Source organism: Diabrotica undecimpunctata, chromosome 6, assembly GCF_040954645.1.
Source record: "Diabrotica undecimpunctata isolate CICGRU chromosome 6, icDiaUnde3, whole genome shotgun sequence".
NCBI classification, from domain to species: domain Eukaryota; kingdom Metazoa; phylum Arthropoda; class Insecta; order Coleoptera; family Chrysomelidae; genus Diabrotica; species Diabrotica undecimpunctata.
The window spans coordinates 29,992,251-30,019,462 of NC_092808.1; the positions used below are offsets into that span (position 1 = coordinate 29,992,251).

At 33.8% G+C, this 27,212-nt stretch overlaps 1 protein-coding gene across 1 annotated transcript in view; it reads right to left on the reverse strand.

Annotated features, from left to right (window-relative positions):
• LOC140443339 (uncharacterized) overlaps nucleotides 1–27,212 on the reverse strand; it is a 284,421-nt gene that overhangs the window by 8,168 nt on the left and 249,041 nt on the right. Inside the window, exon 7 of the mRNA XM_072534546.1 lies at nucleotides 16,386–16,501. Coding sequence (XP_072390647.1) covers nucleotides 16,386–16,501 — 116 coding nt within the window. The remainder of the gene's footprint in view (nucleotides 1–16,385; nucleotides 16,502–27,212) is intronic.

Below are 27,212 nucleotides of genomic sequence, written 5' to 3' on the forward strand. Positions count from 1 at the left end.
ACAGACCACATTTTGTTTTCATAATTTTATTTGTATGTAAGCAAAAATAAACAGTGTAATAAATTCAAGTCTTTTCATTACATAAATAATAATCTTTTTATAATTTTACATTCAAACCACTTAACTTTGGAACCAATAAAGTTAGGACTATCTGATTTTAATGATTGTATTTTTATTTTAATAGATTAGGGAAATTTAAAAAATACAAAAGTTAACATTTTAAACAATTTACGTTATTTTGGTGCGCCCGGTATATTTCTTATTTATCCAAACAAGTGACTTGATTCATTAAAAAAACTTTCGTTAAATGAAAACATTTGGTACATAATGTCAGAGAATAATTTTATTTCATATAAAATATATATTTTGGAATGTAAATTAGTGTTATTATAAAAATACTGGAAACTACACAAACTTGTTGTATAATGTTCTGTAATAAATAATTTGTTGTATAATTTTCTGTTTGATGTACGAAACGCAAAAACCATACTGGAATGTTTCTGTATGCGCTTTTTTCCACATTAACATTTTCTATCCCAAAAGCTGCGGCATAAAAACGTGTTCAGAGAGTTTCTGTGTGAAAGCTTTCCTAGTTTCCATGTGGATAAAACTTGGTGCTTAACATGGAAGGTTTCGGATTGCCTTTGTTAAACTTTGAAGAAAATAAAACAGTTACAATGGTTTGGAAAATAACTATGGCTCAGATATATTTCCGAGTAAAGTACGAAAAAACTTATTCCGTAATCGTTATATTTCCTTTGAAATGGTGTATAAATAATATGTTGAGACATATTTATTCGAATATAAGCCCAGTTTTATAATTCCACGACAGTTTTATTAATATTAAGTTTTACATTAAGCCTATTTCACATTTATAAAAAGCGGTTGTAAGATGCAAGACCTAATTTTTTTATGAAGTTAAATGTGTCGATAGCAATTAAAGTAAATTGTATACTCACGCTTAATCAAGCCATTAAGAGCGATGCTGGGAATATTTATATTCCACTATGCATCAACAATTTACCCATATAAATTACCATCTTTCTTGTACTCATTGCGTCGAGTAAGAACGATAAATATACGAAAATGGTTGCGTTTCGATTTAATTTGAGCTTCTTACCACTCCCTAACACGTGTTTCTGGGTCTACCCGTCATCAGAGAGAGTTTGTAAGAAAACTCAAATCAAACCAAAACGCACCGACTACTCTGGCAATTATAGAAAAAATAATTACCAGAGTATGCTACTAGAGACATCTAGTGATGAAAGATGAAGTTAAATGTGTCGATAGCAATTAAAGTAAATTGTATACTCACGCTTAATCAAGCCATTAAGAGCGATGCTGGGAATATTTATATTCCACTATGCATCAACAATTTACCCATATAAATTACCATCTTTCTTGTACTCATTGCGTCGAGTAAGAACGATAAATATACGAAAATGGTTGCGTTTCGATTTAATTTGAGCTTCTTACCACTCACTAACACGTGTTTCTGGCTAAGAAGCTCTGGTAAGAAGCTCAAATTAAATCGAAACGCAACCATTTTCGTATAATTTTTTTATGTTTCTATTTAGGATAAGAAGCTTTATTAAGATAATGTATTTAAATTTAAAAAGTTAACTTTTCTCGTCTGGTTTTTTTGAATTTCTTAGCCAATAATGGAATGTGGCTGGTTGGTTAGATTAGCGTATCCTGTTTGTGCCATTCGATTGAAATTTTTTCTACAGTCCTGTGGAGCCCTCCCTATTCCTTGCTCTTCGCTTGACTTCTTTCCAACTCATTTCAATTCTTTCATGTTCTCTTGTAATTTTTCTTTACCAGCTATTATCCGATCTTTCTCAATTTTTTTTTGTTAGGTTTTTTACTCAAGTCTGCCTGGCTATTTTAGTCCAAACTCCCATTCTCTCATTTTAATAACAAGAAGGACCTCTTATAACCCTTAATATTACTGTTACTGTATTTGGAAGGTTTATTATTAAATTATTAATAAAGTTCTGAGAACTAGCTGACCAAATTGAACGTCACCAAAAAGCTTTATTGGAACCACAAAAGTCTCACCATGTTACTTATTTCTTTTGCTTATATTAATATGTATCAATCGCAACCGTAAAAACGGATTCTTAATATTTTTCTGAAGCTATTTTCTTGTGGAATTTTAAAGTAATTACTATTTAAATGGGAATAAGCCACAATTAAAGGTTAAAGTACGTTTATTTACGTTTCAATTTGATTTTCGAAGTGGAAATTGAAACGTCAATAAACGTTCCTGGCAAGCAACAGATTTACAAGATCATTTTATAATTTTGGAACTAAATATAAGGTATAGTTTAAAGACGGAAAGTAAGGGGCGTGTGCGTTGTCTAAGGAAATTGGAGCAGTTGGCATGTTTTGACAGATTTGAGGAAGAATTATTGCATCTATCTCGCAATGAAAGTTTATGTCACAAGACAAAGAAATTTTCAATTTTACGCCTGATTTGGCTGGAGGGCAACATTCTATCAAGACCCTGTATCGATAAAGCCGCATTAAATTTAGGAAGACTTAATTTGTCTGCACCCTCTTTACTGGCTTGAGACACACTGTCTAACAAGGCTCTAACTTCCAAGGCTTTGCCAAAACGATCGAGAATATAGAATGTAGCTGTAGCTAACAAGACATTATTTGTCAAAGTATTTGATAAGGCGGAAATAGAAGGCATGGGATCGTCAGATGAACTAGTAACTTCGTTATGAGAAGAAGAAGAAGTATGATCATTCGCATTGAGATTATCAAAGTAAAAAGCAGTATGGTGTTTTTTATTACAATGTGTATATCTTTTGGATGAAAGGCATTTAACCGTAACATGAATTTTAGACAAGCAGTTTATATAACATTTATTCTGTTTAGCAAAGTCGAAATGTTCTTGAGGTGATTCAGCAAGAAATTGATTGCATTTAAATACAGCATGATCCGAACCAAAAAATAGACACTTTACAGAACTGGTCAAAAATGTAGAAGTTTGACGAGATGAATGCCTTTCGTTATTTGAAATATCGGAACTAACAGATTTAACATTTTTGCTGACTTGTCTTTTATACGATTCCAATCAAGTGCAACGCTGCAATGCGAACTTACATAAACTTCCTCATAGGAAGGTACATTTTTTGAAGCAAAGTGTAATTCAAAAGCTCTAATTCTTTCTGCATCCAATTATTCCACAAGTAAATTCATTAGAATGAAGTCCAATTGAGCAGGAGAAAAAAGTAATTTTTTTAGAGAGGCTAAGTTTTGAAAATATCTGTAATATTTGAATAATTGAATGATATTGAAAATATCTAATAACTTTCTAAGTGAAATAGGATCATCAGTATTAACTACACTGGCATTTTGTATCATCTGTCATTAGTGCAAGAAATGAAGACTGTTTTATTTCACTTAAAATTTGCTGCCTACATATCTGAAGCATATAATCTAAGAGCTCATTTGTACAATTAATTGTTTGTGTATTATTTTCCTAGAGAGGGCCACGCCCCGTAACCCTCACTCACCAGCCGCCAATGATAATCAGGTAATTCAACGATTAAGAGAACTTCTATTTAACTAACTGATTATATTATTTATCTGTGTTAATTTCGAACCGCAAGTCCGTAATTCTGTCAAAAAACCAACATCACAAGAAACAAAAAAGATGTAGCAAAAGAATATTCACGATAGGAAATGATTATTTGTTCTACCTAAGCCATTCTTTTCGAAAGTACTTTTAAATTATTGTAGGCTATTAGCACTATCCAGCCTAATTGTTTGAGAGCGTATTTATGAAATATTTTTGTTGGCCATATTTTTATACAGTTTTTCCGCATATTTCCGTTTTCCTGAATACATCCCTGAATGTTTCAAGTTCCTAAATCATTCTCTTTCGGAACTTAAGAAACAAAGATCGTAAGTTTCGGTTTGTATAAATTTTCTAAACCCTAGTACTAAGGCTTTTGACGCTGCATAATTTACAAAGACCCGCTTTGTAGAGGCAATCTTAAAATTAGGTCAACTTGTACCTCTCCATGCTTTTGCCTTTAAATTAGTGTTTTATGATTTTATATACACCTCCAAAAGTCTTGGCCCCTCTAGATATTTTCAAAAATTGTGATATGGGTTTATAAACCATTTTAGATATTTTTACATTCTTTTATTATCAAAATATAAATTTAGTGTTACAACGCATGTGTTAAATAATATAATATCTACTCGAAATTTTGTTCGGAAGCTATTTTCTTGAGGCATGTTAAAGTAATTACTATTTAAATGGGAATAAGCCACAATTAAAGGTTAAAGTAAGTTTATTGTCGTTTCAATTTCCACTTCGGAAATCATTCTCCAAACATATACACATCGGTTTAGAACGTCTTTCGACGTTGTCCGATACCTAAACACCATCTCTTCCTATCTTCGCAGTCGTTTGTTGTTAAATTTCTTTCGCTCATGGACTTGTTTACGCCGTGTTGCCATTCTAATCTGGGTCTTCCTCTTTTCCGTCGACCTATCGGTTGCCATTCTATTACTTTTTTGGGGAGTCTTGATGCTGGCATCCGTTGAACATGCCCATACCACCTTAATTGTTTCTTCTCTATATCTTGAGTTATATTTCCTTCTATTCCCATACGTTGTTTTATTACATCATTTCTGATTCGGTCTCGTCTGGAAATACCTAAAGATCTTCTCATTGCATCCATCTCTACTGCTTCTATTCGCTTTTTGTTCTTTTCACTAATTCTCCATGTTTCAGCGCCATAAAGAAGAGTAGTTTTAATCATGGTCTCGTATATATTAAATTTCCTTCCTTTCGTTATCTCTTTACTCCACAGTATACCATTGAGATATCCTAAGACTTTCTTTGCTTGAGTGATTCGTTTTTCTATTTCCCGTGTATCAGTTCCTGTATTGTCAAAGGCAACACCCAAGTAGTCATAGCTCTGATAGCAGGAAATATGTTGTCCGTTTTCGAGGTCTATGTTATCTGACTCGTTTCCAATACAAAGATATTTGGTTTTTGTTGTATTGACATTCATTCCCCAGTCGTTATATTCTTCTATCAGTTTTCTTAGCATGTACTGCATGTCTTCCCTGTCGGTCGCTAGCACTACCTGGTCATCAGCAAACTGGAGTGTATATATACATTCATTGCTAAGCTCTATACCCATCCTATGTACTTTTCTTTTCCATCTTTCCAATGCCGCTGCATCATATATCTTGAATAAGGTTGGTGAGATACAGCATCCCTGTCGCAAGTCTTTTGTAACCAGGAATTCTTCCGTTAGATATTTTCCTGTTTTTATCTGTGCCTTTGAGTCTCTATATAGTTCTTGTACAGCATTTATCAATGTGTGGTTGATGTTAGATCTTTTCAACGTTGTCCACAGTTTTGTTAAGGGATGTTGTCATATGCTTTTTGCAGGTCTACAAAAGTAATATGAGTTTCTAGATTCTTAGCCGATCTTTTTTCTATTATGTGTTTAAGACAAAATACGTTATCGGTGCACGATCTTCCTGCACGGAACCCGCTTTGTTCTTCCTCTTCATTGTGCTTATATTCTTCCTCGATCATATTTCTCAAAATTCGTCCATACAGTCTGCTCAGGGTGCTGGTTACCGATATGCCTCTATAATTATTACAATTCCTTTTGTCCCCCTTTTTGTGTATTGAGGACATGTATGCCGTTCTTCATTGTTCTGGTACTGGGTGTCCATTTAGACACTGATTGATCACATAAGTTAATATTTCAAATAGTTTATGAGTTCCATTCTTAAGCATTTCAGCATAGATTCCCTCAGGTCTAGCGGATTTACCATTCTTTAGGGTCATTACAGCCTTCCTTACTGTTTCGATGTCTACCCTCGCTTCCTCTCCTTGTATATGTACTGACTGTGTTGGGGAGTTCACTAGGTATTCTTGTCTTGTCTCTGTCAGCAAGCTTTCATAGTGATCTTTCCATTGTCTTGGTTTTATGGTGTGTATGTGTGCTTTGTCTTTTCCTGTATTTTTTACTGATTGTATAAAATTCCATACCTCTGTACATTGCTTCCCTCTGATGTATGTATTGATTTCTTGACATTTCTGATCCCATGTTTTATTCTTTTCTTGTTTTATCATTTTTCGTAGTTGTCTATCGGCTTCTTTGTAAGCTTGATGGTCTTCAGTATTTTTTGTATTTAGCCATTTTAGATGCTGTTCTTTTTTCTGTTTTACCATTCTCCAAACATGCCACAAGAAAATAGCTTCAGAACAATATTAAGAAACCGTTATGGGCCCAGGATTATTCAAAATTTTCGGAGATTGGAAATTCTTTACAAGAAACATTTTTCAATTCGAGAATGAAGGTTGTCAATTTGTCGTTGTAGACAGTCAGCGATCGCAAAATTAAGAGTGGAGTCCAAGTAGCCATTCTTTGAGTTTGCTCTCCAATAATGCTATTCCAGCCTTCAATAATGCTAGCCTCCTCAGCCATATATATAAGTTGTTTTACGCGAATACTAGTTAAGAGAATGGAAAGAAAATTAGAGACTTATCAACCAAGGGAACAGGCAGGATTCCGAAAAAGTTACGGAACAAATGACCATCTACAAAGTATAAAAACCCTAATAGAGAAAGCAGTGGAATACAACAAACCTCTAGTTCTAATATTTATCGATTTTCACAAAGCCTTTGACACAGCCGAGCTAAGCAAAATATTACAGGCGCTTAAAGAATGCAGGCTAGATTATAGATATAGTAAATTATTATACAAAATATAACTGCAGGCAACAACCACTGTCAGATTACATACTAACAGTAATCGCATAAAAATAGAACGGGGGGTTAGACAAGGAGACCCAATGTCACCTAAACTTTTTAATACGGTGCTAGAACATGCTTTTAAGAATTTGGATTGGATGACAAAGGGAATAAAAATAGAAGGAGAATATCTAAACAACTTACGTTTCGCCGATGATATACTTATAATAGCTGAAGATCTAGGTATGGCAAGAGAGATGGTACAGGAACTCGTTGTGGCTACAGAAAATGTAGGTTTAAATATAAATATCTCAAAAACAAAAATCATGACCAATTTGGTACCCAACCAGAACATCAGTATTGGTGGGAAAGAAATAGAACTCGTAGATAGATATAAATACCTGGGACATGAAATTATGATTGGCATTGATAACCAGACTCATGAACTGAAGAGAAGAATCGGCCTTGGGTGGGCAGCATTTGGAAAACTGAGAGAAACTTTTAAAAGTGAGCTGCCCACATGCCTAAAGAGAAAGGTATTTGATCAGTGCGTCCTCCCAGTCTTGACGTACGGAGCAGAAACACTTACCTTAACAAAAGCAGCAGCTACCAAACTGAGAGTCACGCAGAGAAGAATGGAGCGGTCCATGTTAGGAATAACTCTGCGAGACAGAATAACCAACGAAGACATCAGGAGAAGAACAGGAGTGACTGACATCATCGAGAAGATAGCCAGACTAAAATGGAGATGGGCAGGACACATAGCCAGAATGACAGATGGGCGATGGACAAAGAGGTTATTGGAATGGAGGCCAAGGGAAGACAAGAGAAGCGTCGGTCGACCACCTACAAGATGGACTGACGATTTAAGAAGACTCAATAAAAACTGGATAAGAGCGGCGCAAGATAGACGGGGTTGGAAACATGAGGAAGAGGCCTATGTTCGGCAGTGGACTCTTGAGGCTGGATGATGATGATGAATGCTATTCCACTTGAGCAAAGACTGAATGTAGTATCTAATAATATCTTAATCATATTTTGATACTTTGTCCTTTCCCCGTAAGGACTTCGCAGTAGTACCAGTATCAGCTTTCTTTAAATAAACGGTGTATACTGGTTTTATAGTACTTATTTAGTATTGTCATAAAAAACTTATATGTCATAAAGTATTATTATTTTTTCGGTGTTTTTCACAAAAAAATATTCAAAGAAAAAAGATCTTTTGAACTTCATCTCAGCAGATTTTCAACATTTTACTAAAATGCGTTTTGTGTTGTTCAATAGGTAATGGTACTTTCCATTTTGATCCAGCGAATAGTAAGGGTTCTTTATATCCTTTCTCACATCATTTTCAAACTTGTTTATGCACTGGACCTGCAATTGTTTCCACAATACTTTTCTTAATTAATTTGCTTGGTAGAGACAAGACATTTTCTGGTATTTAGATACGCTCCTCCTCGTTGATTTTGTTCTTTTCTTATGTTTGTCTTCAAGCTGTAGGATTTCTTTTTCTTTTTCTTGTTAACTTCCTTTCTTCTTTTTGAATTATTTCACTAATGTTTGTATCACTGGATGAATAATCTACTATGTTTGAGCTAAAATTGTTGGCTTATTGTCTTGAGAAGACCCTGAATTTTCTCCAATTTCAAATAAGTTCCTATAAGCAACTAATATATAGGTAATCAATACTAAGTTACATAAATTTGACTTAAATTCTTTAATACGCTTTCCAATACCTGTATAGTGCTGACATATGGGTCAGAAACATGGACCATCTCCAAAACAGACGCAAATCTTCTGCTCGTCTTCGAAAGGAAGATACTAAGAAGAATAATGGGCGCATTCTGTGAGAATGGTATTTGGAGAAGGCGATATAATTTCGAATTGTACGAGAAGTATAAAAAAATAGTAAATGGTAGAGATGTAATATCCTTCATAAAAATAGGTAGGCTTAGATGGGCTGGACATGTGTCAAGAGCAAATGAAAATTACCCACCCAGACGAACTCTATTATCGGTCCCAGTGGGAAATAGGAGTAGAGGCAGACCACGACTGAGATGGAGGGACGGTGTGGACGAGGACGCAAGGAAAATCGGCGCGGCAAATTGGCAACGGTTGGCGATGAACAGAAACGACTGGCGAAATAGACTGGGGAAGGTCAAGGCTCAACTAGAGCTGTAGCATCACTGATGATGATGATGATACCTGTATAGTATATATATATATATATATATATATATATATATATATAGATCGGTTTAAAACGTTCTTCTACGTCTTCCGATACCCAGTTGCCACTCCTCTCGATTTATCCATGTCTTCTTTTATGTCTCTGTCATTCATTTCTCTATTGATGCCTTCTCTCTAACTAAGGCGGGGTCTTCCTCTTTTTTTTTCTACCGTGAGGGGTCCACATTAAGACTTGTTTTGGGAGACATTCTTCAGACATTCTCTGTACATGACCGTACCATCTAAGTTGTTGGGTACCAGTCTCGTCTACTATTGTATGTTTTACTTTTATAATTTCTCTTATTCTGTTGTTCGTTACTATTTCTAGTCTAAATTTTCCACCTGAACGTCTCCAGAAATCCATTTCCGCTGCCTCAAGTTTTCTCTTGTATCTTTCCTTTATTTGTCATACTTCACTACTGTAGGTAATTATACTTTTAATGATTGTGTTATATATCTTATGTTTGTTATTATTAGAGATTGATTGATCCCAAAACTATTGAGAAGGTAAATTGATTTTCTTGCTTGGTTGTTTTTCTTCTCAATTGTGTCATCTACGTTGCCTTCTTTTGTAATGATCATACCTAAATATTTATATGTGTTGCAATGTTTGATAACTTCTCCATCTTCCAATATGAGGTCTCGTTGTTTCCCGCCGATACACATATACTCGGTTTTTTGGATATTGATTAAGTCCTTATTTTTTATACTCCTCGATTAATTGTCGAGTCATATACTCAATATCTTCATAATCTTGTGCAATCACTAGTTGATCATCTGCAAATGACAAGTGTATATGCTATTGTTGTGAATCGGCATTCCCATATTTCAACATTTGCGCTTCCACAGTTTTAGATCTTGTTCTAGTTAAATTTTAAATAATGTCGGGGAGAGACAGCAGCCCTGCTTAAGGCCTTTATTCCTTTGGAATCCTTCTTCTTCAGGTTCCTTCTTCTATCGGAGGTTAGAAATCATCATCGCTATTTTAATTTTATTGGCCGCGCTTCTGAATAATTCTAATGAGCTGCATCCGAACTACTCTCTCAAATTTCTTAGCCAGGATATTTTGCGTCGTCCTGGGTTTCTCTTCCCTTGTATCTTCCCTTGCATAATTAATCTAAGTAATACGTACTTCTCGCCCCTCATTATATGGCCCTTCATTATATGACCCACGTTTGGAATCCACTTGACAGATTATTTCCAACCTTTACCTTTGAATTAGCATTAGCGTATAGTTCTTTGGTCGCATTTATTAAATTCATGCTTATGTTTGTTTTTTCTAACGCTTCCCATAATTTATAATGTGGTACGCTATCATAAGCCTTTCGTAGGTGTACATACAATAAATCTACTTCTTGATTAACTGCAATTTTCTTTTCAATAATCTGTGTAATGCAAAACAAATGGTCAACAGTATATCTACCTTCCCTAAATCCTGCCTGTTCCTCAGCCTCTAAGTCTGTATATTCGCTTTCTATTCTGTTTTTAATTACTTTTCCGTATATTCTACTGATCGAGTTTGTCACGGCAATGCCTTTGTAATTGTCACATTCATCCCTTCTGCCTTTTTTGTGTATAGTGGATATGAATGATGTCTTCCACTCCTCTGGGGTTGTCAATCCATTAATACAGTTTTGGAACAGTTTGGCTAACTTGTATATAGTTTGGTCGTACCGTGTTTAATTAACTCTGCATGGATGTTACCTGGACCTGGTGCTTTTTTATTTTTTAGAGATCTACATACATCTTCCACTTCTTTAGTTGTTATTCGTATGGGCGAAGTTAAAATATTTATATTTTGTGTTTCGTTGCTGTCTTTAAATTGTGGTCTATCTTCCCTTAGGATTTTCTCAAAATAATGCTCCCATTCATCCATTGTTATTGTTTACACTATGTCTCTCTTCTTATCTTGTAAATATTTTAAGACACTCCAACTTTCTGTGCTTCTTCGTCCTCCTAGATGTGAATTTATCATCACTTTTGTTGCCATGCTTCATTTTTCTTCCGTATTTCGTACTTTAGCTTGAAACTCCTTGTATATTATTTTATCCGTTATATTCATTGTATTTAAGAATTTTTGATATTGGTCTCTTTTCTTCTTTATTTCTTGTTCTATTTCTTCGTCAAACCAATATGGAAGTTTTCTTTGGTTCTGGATTTGGTATCCAATGGCTTCTGTTGCTGCCTCCTGGACACACCTTTTTATGTGAGTGTAATGTTCTTTTCCAACTTTTGATTTAATCTATTTCTGTATAATTCTCTCACGCTTTTTTGTTCTAAGCTGGTTAGGTTACACCTCTTCTACATTTCTTTCTCTTTTTCATTTCCTTCTTTTTCTTCTTTAGGTTTATTTACTCCAAATGTGATCTTAGCTTTTAATTAGTGATGATCGCTTCCACAGGTAGCTCCTCTCAATATTCCTACATCTTGTACAAGCATATTTGTCTTTTGTCGTATGATTGTGTAGTCTATGATTGATTTTAACCCTATCGTATTTTGCGTCCATGTGTATTTGTGTATGTCTCTGTGTTAAATAAATCCATTTGCAATTTTCATTTCATTTTGTTCGCATAATGATATTAATCTGGTACCATTATCATTTACGCATAGTTTTATCGTTATTACTGCTATCACTCAATGAGTGCCTTTTTTCTACAATAAAAGGTTAGGTTACAAAATTATAGCAAAGTAAATTTAGTAAAATACTTCCTGAAATTTTGTTTTTCGGTACGTATTCTGACCCACTGCTTTAGAAATCACTAATCTCTGTATTTATATCTGAATCCATTACTCAAAATTTTAATACATTCAAGTATAATTCTTATACAGTTATTGTTGTGTTCTTAGAACCTTATCTAAAATATTAGCATTAGGTGTACTTGGAAATGTTTCTTTAGTTCTCGTTGTTTCATTTATTGGCCGATAGCCGAAATTCGTAAAACTATGGATAAAGATTTCTAGGCAAAATATCTCATTTTTACTGAAATTGTCACTTAGAGCCCTCTGGTTTTCAGGTCACGTTATCTAGTCAATACTCTAGTTACTAACGTTAAGCAAGTATTTCTAAAAGCACTATTTAGCGTTCAGGTTTATAATTTCTTTTTTTTTTAATGGCATACGCAAGTGCCATACAGCCAGTCACAACATGAAAATTTTCTACCCAGAAAGAAAGATTGTGTAGTACAATATAAAAAGATAATATGAATTTCAAACTTAAGTAGCATTACAAATTTTTAAGCATTAAAATTATTATTAAGGATAGGATAGAGATAAAACATGGACACTCGTTTCTCGTCTAGGGACCCATCAAGATATTGCTTTTAAGAGAAACTAGATTGGGTCACGGATAAAAGCTAATAACAAATGGGGTAAAACAGAGGTTAGTATTCTAATTACAGTTAAATATTAAGCTTACTTTTGCAAATAAATTCCATCAAACATTTATTTACAACTCTTATATTTAGAGATAGCAGATAGCACATATTGTACGGAGGAAAAATTTTGATGTTGACTAAATTTTTTATTAGATCTTCAGTTTGTTTTGTGTATTTTTTACATTCGAAGAAAATGTGATCTAGATCACCTTCTTTTTGACAGTCTGGACATAAATTTGAATTTACGATTTTTAGTTTGGACAGATGACTAGGATAGCAGGCGTGTCCAAATTTTATTCTAATTATGGATGTTATATACCTTCGTGGAACAGAATAATTTTTAAACCAATAATCACTTGAGATTAAAGGCTGTATAGAAGCATATTGCGAGGAAGACTGCGTGCTATATATGTGCCAAGATTGTTTCCATTTACTATTGATATTATTTTTAATTATTGTTAATGCGTCTTGTCTACAAATTTGGTGATCAGCTTGCGTTCCGGTATCAATGGCCTTTTTAGCTAATAGGTCAACATGTTCGTTGTATTTAAGACCTATATGTGCTTTAACCCACAAAAAATGAACAACTCTTCGGTTTTTATAAATGTCATAAACAAGTTTTTTAATTTGAAAGACATATATATTTGAGTTATTACTAGGAAAATTTAAAGTTTCAATGGCTAACATAACAGACAATGAGTCAGATACTATTGTAACAGATGTATTCTGAGTGTTTTCAAAGTATCTTAATGCTTCATATATTGCTACAGCTTCAGCACTAAAGATTGAAAAATTAGGATTTAGTCGACAAAGTTTTTCTGTATTAGTTGTTGGAATGTAGAAAGCACACCCAGTACCAACAATAGACTTTGAGGCATCCGTATAAATAACTAAAGAGTCTGACAGACTAGATAAACAGGACCTCAAAATATTTGAGCTAACAGAAGAATTTATATTGTTCTGAAGCTATTTTCTTGTGGCATTTTAAATTAATTTATATTTAAATGGAAATATGCCACAATTAAAGGTTAAAATACGTTTATTGACGTTTCAATTTCCACTTCGGAAATTTCCGAAGTGGAAATTGAAACGTCAATAAACGTATTTTAACCTTTAATTGTGGCTTATTCCCATTTAAATAGAAGAATTTACATGGTAATTCGGTTGTATCACAGTAATGGGTTGCAAGCACAAATAAAAATGTTCGATGTTAAGATTATCCTCTGATTTAAAGTCATAATCAAAATTTGTCATGCTTCTAAAAGCCTCACAAAGTGGAGGTGAGTTCTTAATTCTCCAATATCGATTAGTTAAATCTTCTTCGTTCAGTTTTCTGATATTTAAGTAGAGAGTAGTGTTACGATTTTGTGTATTAATAACAAACTTTTGACTGAGGTATTCTCTTATATAGTCCAAGGGATTTTCTAGAGCTTCCACATGTCGAGCTTCCACATTAATATAGGCGTCGATTTCATGGCACCCAAACAAATACGCAATGCTGCGTTTTGAAACACATGTATTGTTTTCAGAATATGTTTACTTGCTGAACCATATAATATGCATCCATAATCGATAATTGATCTAATATAAGATCGGAAGAAAAGCAAAGAAGTTTCCACATCTGCACCCCACCATGTTTTTGTAATTGATTTGAGGAAATTTAGACCCTTCTTACATCTATCCAACATAAACTCAACGTGAAGTTTCCAAGTTAACTTGCGATCGAGAATCATTCCCAAATATTTAATTGAAGAACTGAAATTAAAATCATACCCATTCAATTTTATCTGATTTAGTTTTGGGATATTGTGTCGAGTGAAAATACTAATACTTGATTTACTTGATGCAATTTCAAACCCATTTTGTTTGAACCAATTTTTGGATCTATCATGTATTTTTTCTAAAGTTTGAATGCAGTTATCGTATTTTTTGGTAGAAGAATACATAAGAAAGTCATCAGCATACTGTATTATTTTAAAGCTGAGATTTTTAATGGAAATGTTATGTAAATCTGCAGTATAGATATTAAACAATAGAGGGCTTAAAACTAATCCTTGCGGTAGTCCCTGTTTATTATAACGAGGACCTATAAGTTTATTATTGTTTGTTCTAAGGTAAATTTTTCTGCACGAATAAAAGTTAAGAATAGTGTTTACCAATTGTGGTGGTATATGAAAATTTTTTATTAATTTTTCCATTAAAATATCGAGACAAACACTATCATATGCTCCTTCTATATCTAATACTATTGTCGGTAAATAAATATTACTTGAGAAGGAGTTCTGAATGTCCGTTACCAATGTGGCAAGTGCATCTATGGTACCATAGCCCTTTCTGTACCCAAACTGCAATTCTGGAAGTAACTTCTTTTTATCCAACCACCATTCCAATCTATGTTTAATCATCCGTTCCAAAGTTTTCAGTACACAAGACATAAGTGAGATAGGTCTATATGAGTGAACGGAATTAGGATCTTTCCCTTGTTTGAGTATGGGGATAATGATTACATCTTGAAATTGAGCTATTACTGAATTATTCATGATTATATCATTAAATATTTCCAATAGTAAAATTTTGGCACTTTTGCGAAGATATAGTAACATTTGTATACAGTTTCCAGTTCAGGTTTATAAAGAAAAACTGCCTGCATTGCCACCAGAACAAGGTGAGGAACTTGGTTAAAATCAGCAGAATTTATATGTACACACATTGTCAGAATTAAAGACGTGCGTCAATTTGGCGGTGCCATTTAAACAATTCTTCAAGAATATATACACACTTTTAATAGCATTTTTATAAAATATTAACTAGCATATATTATGCAAAGTAATTTGTTTGTATTAGTTTCAATAAGCACATTTACCGCCAAGTATCTTCTTTTGACCGAAAGCGTCTGTATGCAGAAACGCATTATTTACAGCACAGAAAAAATTAAAACTCATTAAGTCACAATAACTGGTTTTTCTGATTTTTTACGGAAATTAATGTTCAACTGGAGAAAAACCAAACACACAAAAGAATGATCTTTGTCTATTGGTACCTACAATAAAAGTTAAAAAACACCGCATTGTTTATTGATTACAAACATACCGCTATTTTTTACATGTCACATTTAATTTAATTCTCGAAAGGAATTGTAAGCTGTTTATAATTATTTCGCAAATAATAGATATCCATTAAATATACCGGCATATAAAATGGAGTCCGCCTGTGGATTAAGTAGCGCTCAAACTGTAGTTGATAGTGCTAAGCCTGGATAAAGTAGGAGAGTTGGTTATAATAGTTTTCCAATCTCCGTAAAAATCCCATTTACTCAAAAGACGGATTTTAAAATGACGAAAAATCTGACGGAAATTGTTAACGTATCTTACAGTGTGAAGTGTATGAGGTCTTCAAAACTAAATCAATATCATAACCCAGTATGCCAAAAAAGGGTTACTAAAATATGAAGTTAGATTAAACATGAAAATTAAATAGAAAAATTCAAATAATAAAATTTTCAGCAGTAAAATAATTTGTTCTCACCATTGGGCAATCTTGTTTAGTATTTTTTAAAGAGTGAGTCATAATTATTGGGACATAAACTAGGATCAGTTTATCGTCTTTTCTTGAATATAGAGATTAGGCTTTGTCTGTCCCATTTTAACAAGTGTAGTATGATCATGTTTTTCGAGTTCTTCATACATCTTTTTTGCCTGTTGGAGTATAATTGAGTAATTTTTTTGTGTCAAAATGTGGTTCAAATGATAGATTACAGCATAAAAGTTACCGGTTATCCAATAAAGAATTTCCAATAATAACTTATCTGGAAAGAAAATAAATAGCAACTAAGACCCATCTTTCCAAATTTGTAGTAACATTACGTAAACAAGAACAACCCTGTACAAATATAAGAGAACATTTTGTGGATATAATATAAATTTAAAGATTCCTCCTTCTCATTCCTTAAATTATTATCAGATCGTGGTGACGCTATAAATATTATTAGCTTGCTGTCTTCATAGTAGTAGATAAAAAACTATCTTTTAACTTACCTGACCTTCACTACTTTCTTCTGACGTTGTGTTATCAGAATCACTGGAACTACTACTCTCTTCACTTACTTCTTCTTCGTCACTGTCGTTATTACTACCAGGATCCTCATTGCTCACTAAAGAAATAATATCATGTTAATTTTCTGCTAAATAAAGAATTTGTATATATGATTATTAATATTATACACTGTATTCATTTAAAAACGATCCGTCCTTAATGTTTCAAAATACGACATATTATTAGAAAGATAGGTTGATTTTTAATTTTAGTTTTGCTTTTATTTTTGATATTAACAACTGTAATGACTTCACCATGACGACGTGATGCGCCATCCATCTGTTTTTTAACCTTCGTCTTCCCAGGTGGGGTACAGCTGTACCCCAGATACACATTTTTGGTAATATTTTTGAAATTAGCGACTGTTTCGTTTGGCTAATTTTATTTTGTGTACATTAGGGTATTGCAAATAATATCCTATTCATAAAATCAGTAACGATGTTGCAAATTAAAAACAAATAAATTATGATCGGCTTGGGGTACATTCGTACCCCGCGTGGGAATCTGTGTCATCTGTATTATCGGTGGCTTTGCAATTTACTACGCGCATGTCGCAACTCTAAGAACAGAACATCGAACGAAATGCGATGGTTACACGTATTTAGTTTTCCTGTCGCGTCGTAGCTGTAAGTACTAGTATATTTTTACTTCGATTTTGTTATAGTGTAGTGTTGGCTTTTTGCATCCGCCGTACTTTGAAAATGCAAAAAGGATTATCTAAAGCCGAATTAAAGCGACTTATGTTTGCGGAGTCTGACGATGAATTGGAAGAGGATGTCATAGTGTTCTCTGAAGGCGAAGATAGTGATCTGGAGCCAGAAATCATTGAAAAATTGTCTGACGTCATTGAAGCCGATAATGAAAATGTTCAGCAAATTACAAACCAAGCAAACGTAAGAGAAGAGCCTGTCAATCCATCGTATATATCTAAAGATGGCATGCATTGGTCAAAAATACTTTATCCTCAGACACGAAGAATTGTAAAAAATATTTTGAAGAAACAAGCAGGTCTCACTACATATAGTTCGAATTTCACCACTAGAATTGAAGCATTTTCGTTGTGTTTCTCAGACGATTTGTTAGGAATCATAGTACTTCAAACAAATTATAAAGCTGAACAGGTAAATATCTTTATTTGATAATAACTGTTTATCAATTTGCATCTTACAAATCATCAAATTCGAATTTTTTGTAATATGTTTCAGTTATTTTATTCTTATTGTTGATACGTAATAGGACATAAACGGATTGTAATGTTGGGTAATTTTTTTTAGATTATAAACAAAATGGAACGAAAAAAATCCAAATAAACCAGCACGTACTTGGCAGCTAACTGATCATATAGAGATTCGCGCTTATTTAGGACTTCTGCTTATTCAAGGAGCACTTCAAGCTACACAAGAGCCCCAAAAAATGTTATGGTGTACCGATAAAAAATACGCTAGGCCTATTATTTCGGCAAGTATGTCACGTAATAGATTTCAGTTGCTTACAGCATTTATTCGTTTCGATGACTATTCTACCAGAGCTGAGCGTAAAGTGCATGATAAACTAGCACCTATTAGAGAGGTGTTCGATACTTTTGTGAAAAATTGTACTGGCATATTCACCTGGACCGCATCTTACCATAGATGAACAACTAGTTTCATTCCTAGGGCGATGCCCTTTTCGTGTGTACATGAAAAGCAAGCATGATAAATATGGTTTAAAGATTTGGGCGATGGCAGACAGCGAAAATGCTTACAGTATGAATTTGCGTTTATCTTGGAAAAAAGAATAACGCACCCGAAATAAATCTAAATGTACATCTTCTTGTACACATTAAGCTTTGCAGATGACCACGTAGTAACGGCTCAAGATGAAGAAGATCTGTGCTATATGCTCCGAAAATTAGAAAAGGAATACACAAAAAATGGACTGGAAATAAATCTAGAAAAGACCGAATATTTAACAACAGAGCAAGAACCAGTGAGAAACTTGGAAATGGACGATAATAGGGAAATTAACGGCACTGACAAATTCAAATATTTAGGATTCATACTCTCAAAAAATGGAACCACCGAGCAAGAGATAACCGGCAGATTAGCACAGACAAGAACATGTATTAAACAAATAAACGGGGTACTGTGGGATAGACAGATTACCAGAAATACAAAGAAGAGAATTTATAACACCTTGGTACGCAGTATAATGACCTATGGAGCAGAGAATTGGGTAATAAATAAACGAAACAGGTCCAAAATCACAGCAACTGAAATGGAGTTCATGAGAAGAAGCTGCAGAGTGACAAAAATGGATCGCATCAGAAATGAGGAGATAAAACGAAGAATGGCAGTAGAACAAGACATACTCAGCTACATCGAAGAAAAACGTTTAATCTGGTATGGACATGTGAGAAGAACAGATCATACAAGGTGGATAGCAAGGATTTCGGATTGGAGCCCAATAGGAAGGAGGAAAAGAGGTAGACCCCGAAGATCATGGAGGGATGAAGTGGACGAGGCCATGGAAAGACGAGACCTTAGAGATGGAGAATGGCAGAACAGAAAGGACTGGAGAAGTTGGCTGAAAGAAGGAAGGCGGCGACAGCTGTAAAAATCCTTGTATAGATAGATAGAAATAAATCTAGGTTAAAGAGTTGTCCTTGACCTTATTGAGCCACTTGGCTCTGGGTATGGCATAACTACAGATAATTTTTTTACAAGCTTACCACTCGCCGAAAAACTATCAAAAAAGGACTAAGCCTATGTGGTACTCTGTTCAAACCTGTTCATTCTAGTATGTTTAAAACATATGAAACATTAAATAACAAGCCAGATATTATACTGCACTATAATCATACAAAAGCTGCAGTAGATACCACAGATAAGATGGTAAAGCAATACTCTGCTCGTAGGATATGCAACCGATAGCCAATGGCAGTGTTTGACCAAATATTGGATATTTCTGGCCTGAACGCTTACATCTTATGGTGTATCAGTACCCGGATTCATCTAGAGAAAAAGATGATAGACGTAATTTTTTACTAAATCTAGGAGAAGCTTTATTAAAAGAAAATATTACCAGGCGATATAATGACGGAGTACGATTGAGTAAGACGTTGAAGCAGTACATGCAAGATGTCGTTCCAGAATTGGCGCTGGTGAAGATGCAAATGGAAGCAGCCTGTGAACGATCTTAAAGTGGACGTTGCTACTTATGTAGTCGAAATAAAGATCGTAAATCAAGGCGATTTTATAAGCAGTGTAAAAATTTTGTATGTGCAGAACACCATATCAAGGAAGTAATTTGCACCCGATGCCAATAAACTTCAGACTAGTTTTCGGTCCTAAGATTTATTTTTTATTCCTACAGTTAATTTAATTAAATGATGAAAATTACTTTTTTGTTCGATATACTCTTTGATGTAATAAAAATGTGTTAATTTAAGATTTTATTTTATTTTCTTATAATAAAAATTAAATATACGCATTTTTTTCTCTGGGGTACAAATGGAACCCACATGGGACTCCATGTAATTTTACCGACGTGGGAAGACGAAGGTTAACTAAAAACCTGTATTTTATTTTTTTAAATTAAATAGACAATGAAATTCCATGAATGGTAATATGTATCATTATTGCCCTAAAGATAGTAGTTTTTGATTTATAAAGTGTTAAAATTTAAACAGTTAGACAGTTTCAAGAAACTATATTTCATTTTTAACAGCAGAAATAAAAGTATTGAATATTTAAATAAAGCATGCATATATAAATAATTGATCCTCTTCTACCGTTAGGTATCTAGTAAGGTGATTCTAGCTTCTGATGGATTTTCTCCATGCTTTTCCGTTTTTCACAAATTATGTTGCTTTTTGTTAATGTTTGCCCTTATTTTGTAATATCTCTGATATGTCTTTTATTGGTCTGTCTCTTTTATTTTTCCTATTGGTTTAGCTTCTAACTCTCTTTTTACTTGCCTGTTACTGTCCATTCGTACTATATGACTGAAACATGCTACTTTTTCTTCCTTCATCGTGTCAAGTAACGGTTTAATTTTAAATTTTTATTTCTTTATTCTTGAGCTAAGCTGTTCTAAGGTATTTAATCTTTGATGTTTAAAATCCAGTTTTCTGCTACATATGTCAACGTTGGCCTATATATTGTTTCATATATTGCCATCCTCGTTTTCCTTGATATTTCTTTGTTGTTGAGGAATCCTCTATTTAGTGCCTAAAATAGTTTTCTTGCATTTTATAGTCTGTTTTTGAGACCTCGCTCGATGCGTCTTCTGTTATTTATTACTGTTACCAGGTATTTGTATCTATCACCAAATGATCTGTCACTAAACAATGAGATTCGATACGTAGCGATTGTCAAAATTTAATAAAAGTCATAAATGTCATCCAATTAATACCATTAAATCATCTGTTTAAATTATTTTTCCGTTCGACCGTCCATTTATGATCAATTTTAACACCCTCAAAATCATTGATTAATGACCCCTATTAATGAATGATTTTCTATTAATGAACGATTTCATTATAGGTAACATAACATACATTGCTTGCATAAATTAATTAAACGTTCTGTGATTGGCAGTGACCTGTGGTGTAGGGAACACAACATATTATACCTATTTATATTCCCACTAAAAAATGAAGTAGCTGCTGTTAGTACTATCTGCCATTGTATGTCATTATTTACTTTATTGTTTAAAATTCTGTGTATTTGAAAAATCGCAAGATGGATATTGACGAAGGGTTTAACGGAGTGGCACAAACTGCAAATGAAATATCTTTAAGTTTACTGCCTGAAAAAATGAAAAATTGTTGTTTATCGTTAAGTAAATACAAATTTAAACTAAGATATCTTTATTTCTGAAAAGTACGGTCGACGGAAAAGTTTTGTAACGAACTCGTGAATTAAAATGGCGATTAACAATCTCGAACATTAACGCGCTCGCTTCGATCACGCGTTAAAATATCTCAATTATTAATACACTTGTTGGTTAAATAACTATTAAAATAATATTTCTTGTTTTAAAATAATCTATCTATATAAAAGGCTATGATGACAGGTCACACCGTTTGTCCAGTAAATTAACGGAGCCATCTAGGAAAAACATCTGAACTACCATATTTCAATTATATTTTGTTCTTGAAACTATACATTTAATTAATAATACTGTATTAATTACATATTAATATAATTAGTAATTAATTTTAATAATATTTTTAAGGTAGAATTTAATACAAAATAATTTAAAGCTTTAGTTTAGCGGTTAGTTTAGATATAAAATCGTATAATGTGTATTTATTATATGTCACTAGGAAAGATAAACCTACACTTACGATAAAAAATAAAATCACGTTTAATAAACGTCAACGCTTTACAAAAATAAAATAAACTAAAAACCAAATTTAGATTAAATAAAATTAAATAAAAGTAAATAGAATTTAAAAAGAGGTCTAATATTTGTATGCAGGTATATTTAAAACCCTTTAAAAGGGCTACATAAAAAACACAAACGTTTTCGGAATAATAATTCCATCATCAGGTTAAAAAGCCTAAAATAAGTATAAACCATTTAATTAAAACAAACTTGATTGAAATGTTGACTAAGGTTAAAAAAGCAAAATGGTTATACTAACAGGTTAACATGTCTGAGCCACCAAAATATTAGGATACAACCCTTTACAAAAATTAAGTTACCAAAAAGTGTACATGTTGTTGTTTAAAAGTGAGTGATGTTTAATACTTTATTAGATTTAACTTCAAGTTTGATATTATATAATAATTATTAAGTGCTGTAAAAGTAATTAAAAGCATTATATTGTATTATGCACCCCACCTTCACCAAAATTTTAAATTTTAAACTTCATAAAATTAAATCTAAATTTGAAATAAAATATGTATGTTCAAATTTAATTTATTTCTAAACCGGATATTAATGTTTGATTATCCTCAATATAATCGTCAACGTAAAACTCTCATTTTAAATTTTATAAAGCTTGAATGATGTAAAGAAGAGATCCTCTTTAATTTGAAAGTATGAGGCTATCACCGCTTATCGTTCCGCCATTTACTGCTTTCCAATATACCACCAAATTGCTCTTTTCATTAAACACTGATATTAGTGCTAGATTCACTGTGAAATTCCAGTGCGTTTAACATTTTCCGATATCATATCATTCACGTTTGGTTGTTTCCAAAAGTGTGATAGAAATAATAAAATCTTTTGTCAGATTAATTAACATTATTTGTTTTCCTAGTAAAACGATCATTAGCGTCGGATTTATTCTAGAGGATATCAACAGTAATTTACAAAATCGAGTTATTGTTGGGAAGAATAATTAATAAATATGTATATAAATATAAAAAGAATATATGACAATTGTCCCAGAAATTACATTAAAACAGTAATCGGTGATCTGAACGCAAAAATCGGAAGGGAATATATGTACCGCAAATTGGTAAATATAGTCTCCATAATAATACTAATTCGAATGGACACCGAGCAGTCACCTTTGCAGCCTCAAAAAACATGATCGTAGAAAGCACATGTTTTCTACACAAAAAAAATACGTATGGGGACTTGGACCTCGCCTGATGGATTAACGAACAACCAAATTGATCATGTGATCATAGATGCTAGACACTTCTCCAACCTTATGGATGTCCGCACCGATCGAGGCGCCAATATTGATTCAGATCATTTTCTAGATGGCACAAGAATTCTGGCTAGAATCTCAAATGCGAAGACGGATAGAAGTACCAAAACAAGGCGCCTTAATATTGAACTCCTCAAAAACCCGCAAACGGTAGAAAGGTTTCAAAACTATATCGAAAGATAATCATAAATACATAACTAAAGATAATCTAACAGCTAGTGAACAATGGGAAATGTGTAAAAATTATATTAAAGACGCAGCAAATAACATTCTAGGGCCGCAAAGACCACCACCACGTAATGAGTGGTTCGATGCTGAGTGCGAGGACATTACAAGAAGAAAGAACAATGCATATAAACTGATGCACCAAGGAAGAACCCGAGAAAAAGAACAAAAATATAAAGATCTCAGAAGAGAAGAGAAGTACATCCATCGGAGAAAAAAGCGAACTTATGAAAAGAGAATATTGGAAGAACTTGAGGCATTAAGAAAGGAAAATCAAACAAGAAAATTCTATAAAAATCTAAATAATGCAAGAAAAGAATTTAAACCAAGGATGCAAAACAAAAGAATACAAAAGAAGAAGTATTGAAAAGGTGGGTGGAACACTATAAAAAACAATTTACTATCGAAGTAGAAGATCCAAATCAACCACCCTCAGGAGCAAGCAACAATATACCATTGGAGCCTCCATCAATTCAAGAAGTACAGGATGCAATGAAACACTTAAAAATAATAAATCTCCAGGACGTGATGGTATACCCGCGGAACTCATTAAATGTGGAGGTGCTACTCTGACTAATCATATATATAAAATCATACTGAGAGCCTGGAATGAGGAACAAATCCCGGAAGAGTGGTGTATTGGGATCGTTTGTCCGCTACACAAAAAGGGTGATCAATTGGAATGTAGAAACTATAGGGGAAAAACCCTCCTTAATGCAGCGTACAAAATATTTTCGAGTATTTTATATGGTCGCCTGAGTGCATATTCAGAGGAGCTTCTTGGTGAATATCAAAGTGGTTTTGGCCTGGTCGATCAACAACAGACCAGATCTTTGTGCTAAGGCAAATACTGGAAAAAACCAATGAATTCAATATCGACACATACCATCTTTTCGTAGATTTTAAATCGGCCTATGATAGTGTCCTAAGCAATAAATTGTATGAAGCCGTGGATGAATTCCACATCCCCGATAAACTGATAAGATTGGTTATGGCTACAATGCGTAAAGTTGTTTGCAAAGTCGAAATACAGGGCGAACAATCACAGGCATTTGAAACGCATGTTGAGCTGCGACAGGGAAATGCGCTGGCGTATTTCCTTTTCAACATAGCTCTGGAAAAGGTGGTTAGGGATGCTCAAATAGACAACAGAGAAAACATTTTTAATAAATCATCCCAAATTTTGGCATATGCAGATGATGTTGAACTACTTGCCCGCACAACACGCAAGCTAGAAGAAATGTATACTTTCAATGTTTAAAACAGTTTTTCAAAGGTACCGTATCGTATGCCTTCTCTAAATCTACAAACGATAGGTGGATAGATAGGTTCCTTGCCTTCTGTTTTTCGATTACCTGCTGCAGAACGAATATACAATCAGTGCACGATCTTCCTGCATGAAATCCATTTTGTTCTTCTATGTCTTCATATTCTGATTCTATTCTTTTTTTATTATTCGACCGTACAACCTCCCCACTGAGCTAATAACAGTTATTCCCGAATAATATTAGCATTTGCGTTTATCCCCTTTCTTGAATATTGAGCTGATGTATCCAACATTCCAATCATCAATGATATTTTGCCCTTTTAAGCATTTGTTAAATAGTTGAACCAACATCTCATGTAATATTTTTGGTCCATACTTTACCAACTTAATTGGGATGTCTGCAGGTCCTGCTGCTTTACCGTTTCTCGATCTTTTGAGGGCATCGCTTAACTCTCCGGTTGATCTCAATTATTTGTGTATGTTCGGATATTTCTTCCATTTTGATGTCTTGGAAATTACATCTATCATCATCATCATCATTGGCTTTTACAACTCTTCGTGAGTTTTTGCCGCGTTTACTATTGCCTTCCATTGATTCCGATCCTGTGCTATTATTTCCCATGGCCTTACTTCCATCTTCTCCAGGTCTTCTCTGACTGCGTCTTTCCACCTTTTTCCAGGTCTTCCTGTCGATCTTCTACCATCTGGTCTTTCCCAAAACACATTGCTAATCAGTCTGTCGTCATCACTCCGTACCACGTGGCCTGCCCATCTTAATCTATTGGTTTTTATGTATCTTACAATGTTTCCTTTCCCGAAGAGAGTCTCTATTTCATTGTTGTATCTGCTCCTCCATTCATTTGTCACGCTGTTCCTGCAAGGACCATATATAATTCGCAGGATTTTGCGTTTCCATACTAATAGCTTATTGATTTCTTTCTTTCTCAATGTCCATGTTTCACTGCCATATGGTTTTGTACATTTAGATTTTGGCACACCTTGAGAGAAGCTTTGACCTCATTATATGTTGAATGGCAAAGAATGATTTATTCCCCGCCAGTATTCGTATTTCAACCTCCCGTTCTCCTGTGTTTTCACTGGTAATTGTTGCTCCTAGGTATTTGAATTCTTTAACCACCTCAAAATTATGATCGTTTATGGTAATGTTTTGTCTTATTCGCTGTCGTTCCTTTTTTGATACGACCATGTATTTAGTTTTTCCTTCGTTTATTTTCAGGCCTACGCTTAGTGTTGCTTCTTCAAAGTTCGATACTATATCCTTAACTTCCAGTGTTGTCTGTGCTACTGCATCTACATCATCTGCAAATGCGAGAATAATCTTTGCTCCTCTGGCAGTTATGTCTGGTTTGACTCTGGTATAGATTTTTCGCATTGCATATTCCAATGCTATGAAGTTTTGCCTCCTATTCTAATTTGTGCAAAGGAATTGTTGACACACATTCGCGCAATCATGGTCAGCTTCTTTGGTACGCCTAACTCCATCATTGCACTCCACAGTTTTAAGCGATCTATGGAATCATATGCTTGTTTGAAATCTATGAAGATCTGGTGTACTTCTTTATTATATTCCCAATACTTTTCTAGCATTTGTCTGATAGTAAATATTTGGTCGATTGTTGATCTTCCAGGCCTAAAGCCGCATTGGTAATCGCCAATAATTTCCTCTGTATATGGCAGTAATCGTTTTAGTACAACTGAAGCTAATATCTTATATGTAGTACCGATTAGTGAGATTCCCCTGTAGTTGCCACATGTATCCTTTCTGCCTTTTTTATGCATTATCACGATAATACAGCCACTCCATTCTTTTGGCATTATTTTTTGTTCCCAGGCTTCTTTCATTTCAAATTACATCTATTCTCTGTCAGTAAGACCCCATAATGGTGTTTCCACTGTTTTAGATCTATTAACTGTAAGTTAGATTTTTTCTTTCCTTTCCTCCGGAGAGACTTTATCACCTTCCACGCTTGCCCAACTATTGTTCCACCCATATACCTATCCATCTCTGCACATCTTCGATTCCACATCTCATTTTTACTTTTCACTACTTCTATTTTTACATCTCGATTTAATTTTTTATATATGTTGTGATCTTACTCCTTTCTCGTTGACATTTATTTCTGATAAGCAGTTTTCTTCTTGTTTACTAACGTTTGCATATTTTCGACCGCCATTCTTAATTTTTTGTTTCATGTTTGTCTTTATACCCCAAAGCTTCACTTGCAGCCTCATAAATGCATTTTTTAAGTTGCTGGTATAATTCTTGAACTGATATATTTTTTCGATCCACATTTTGTAATTTTGTGGCCAGTCGTAATTTGCCAAGATATTTCGTTGAATCTTCTTTTAAGCTTTCTAGGTTATATTTAGGAGATGTTACTTCTTGTCCCTTTTCTATATTCTGTACCTGAGTGTTATTGTTTTTGCGATAATTAACTATCACATTGACTATAAGTAAACGATGGTCGGATCCACATTCTGATCCACGGTATACCCTTACGTCAGTTGTTTTCAGCTGGGAAGTTTGACGTTGAACTACATAATCGATTATCGAGCGAAGATTTCTAGTAGGTTGTATCCATGTAAACTTATTTACGGTACAAA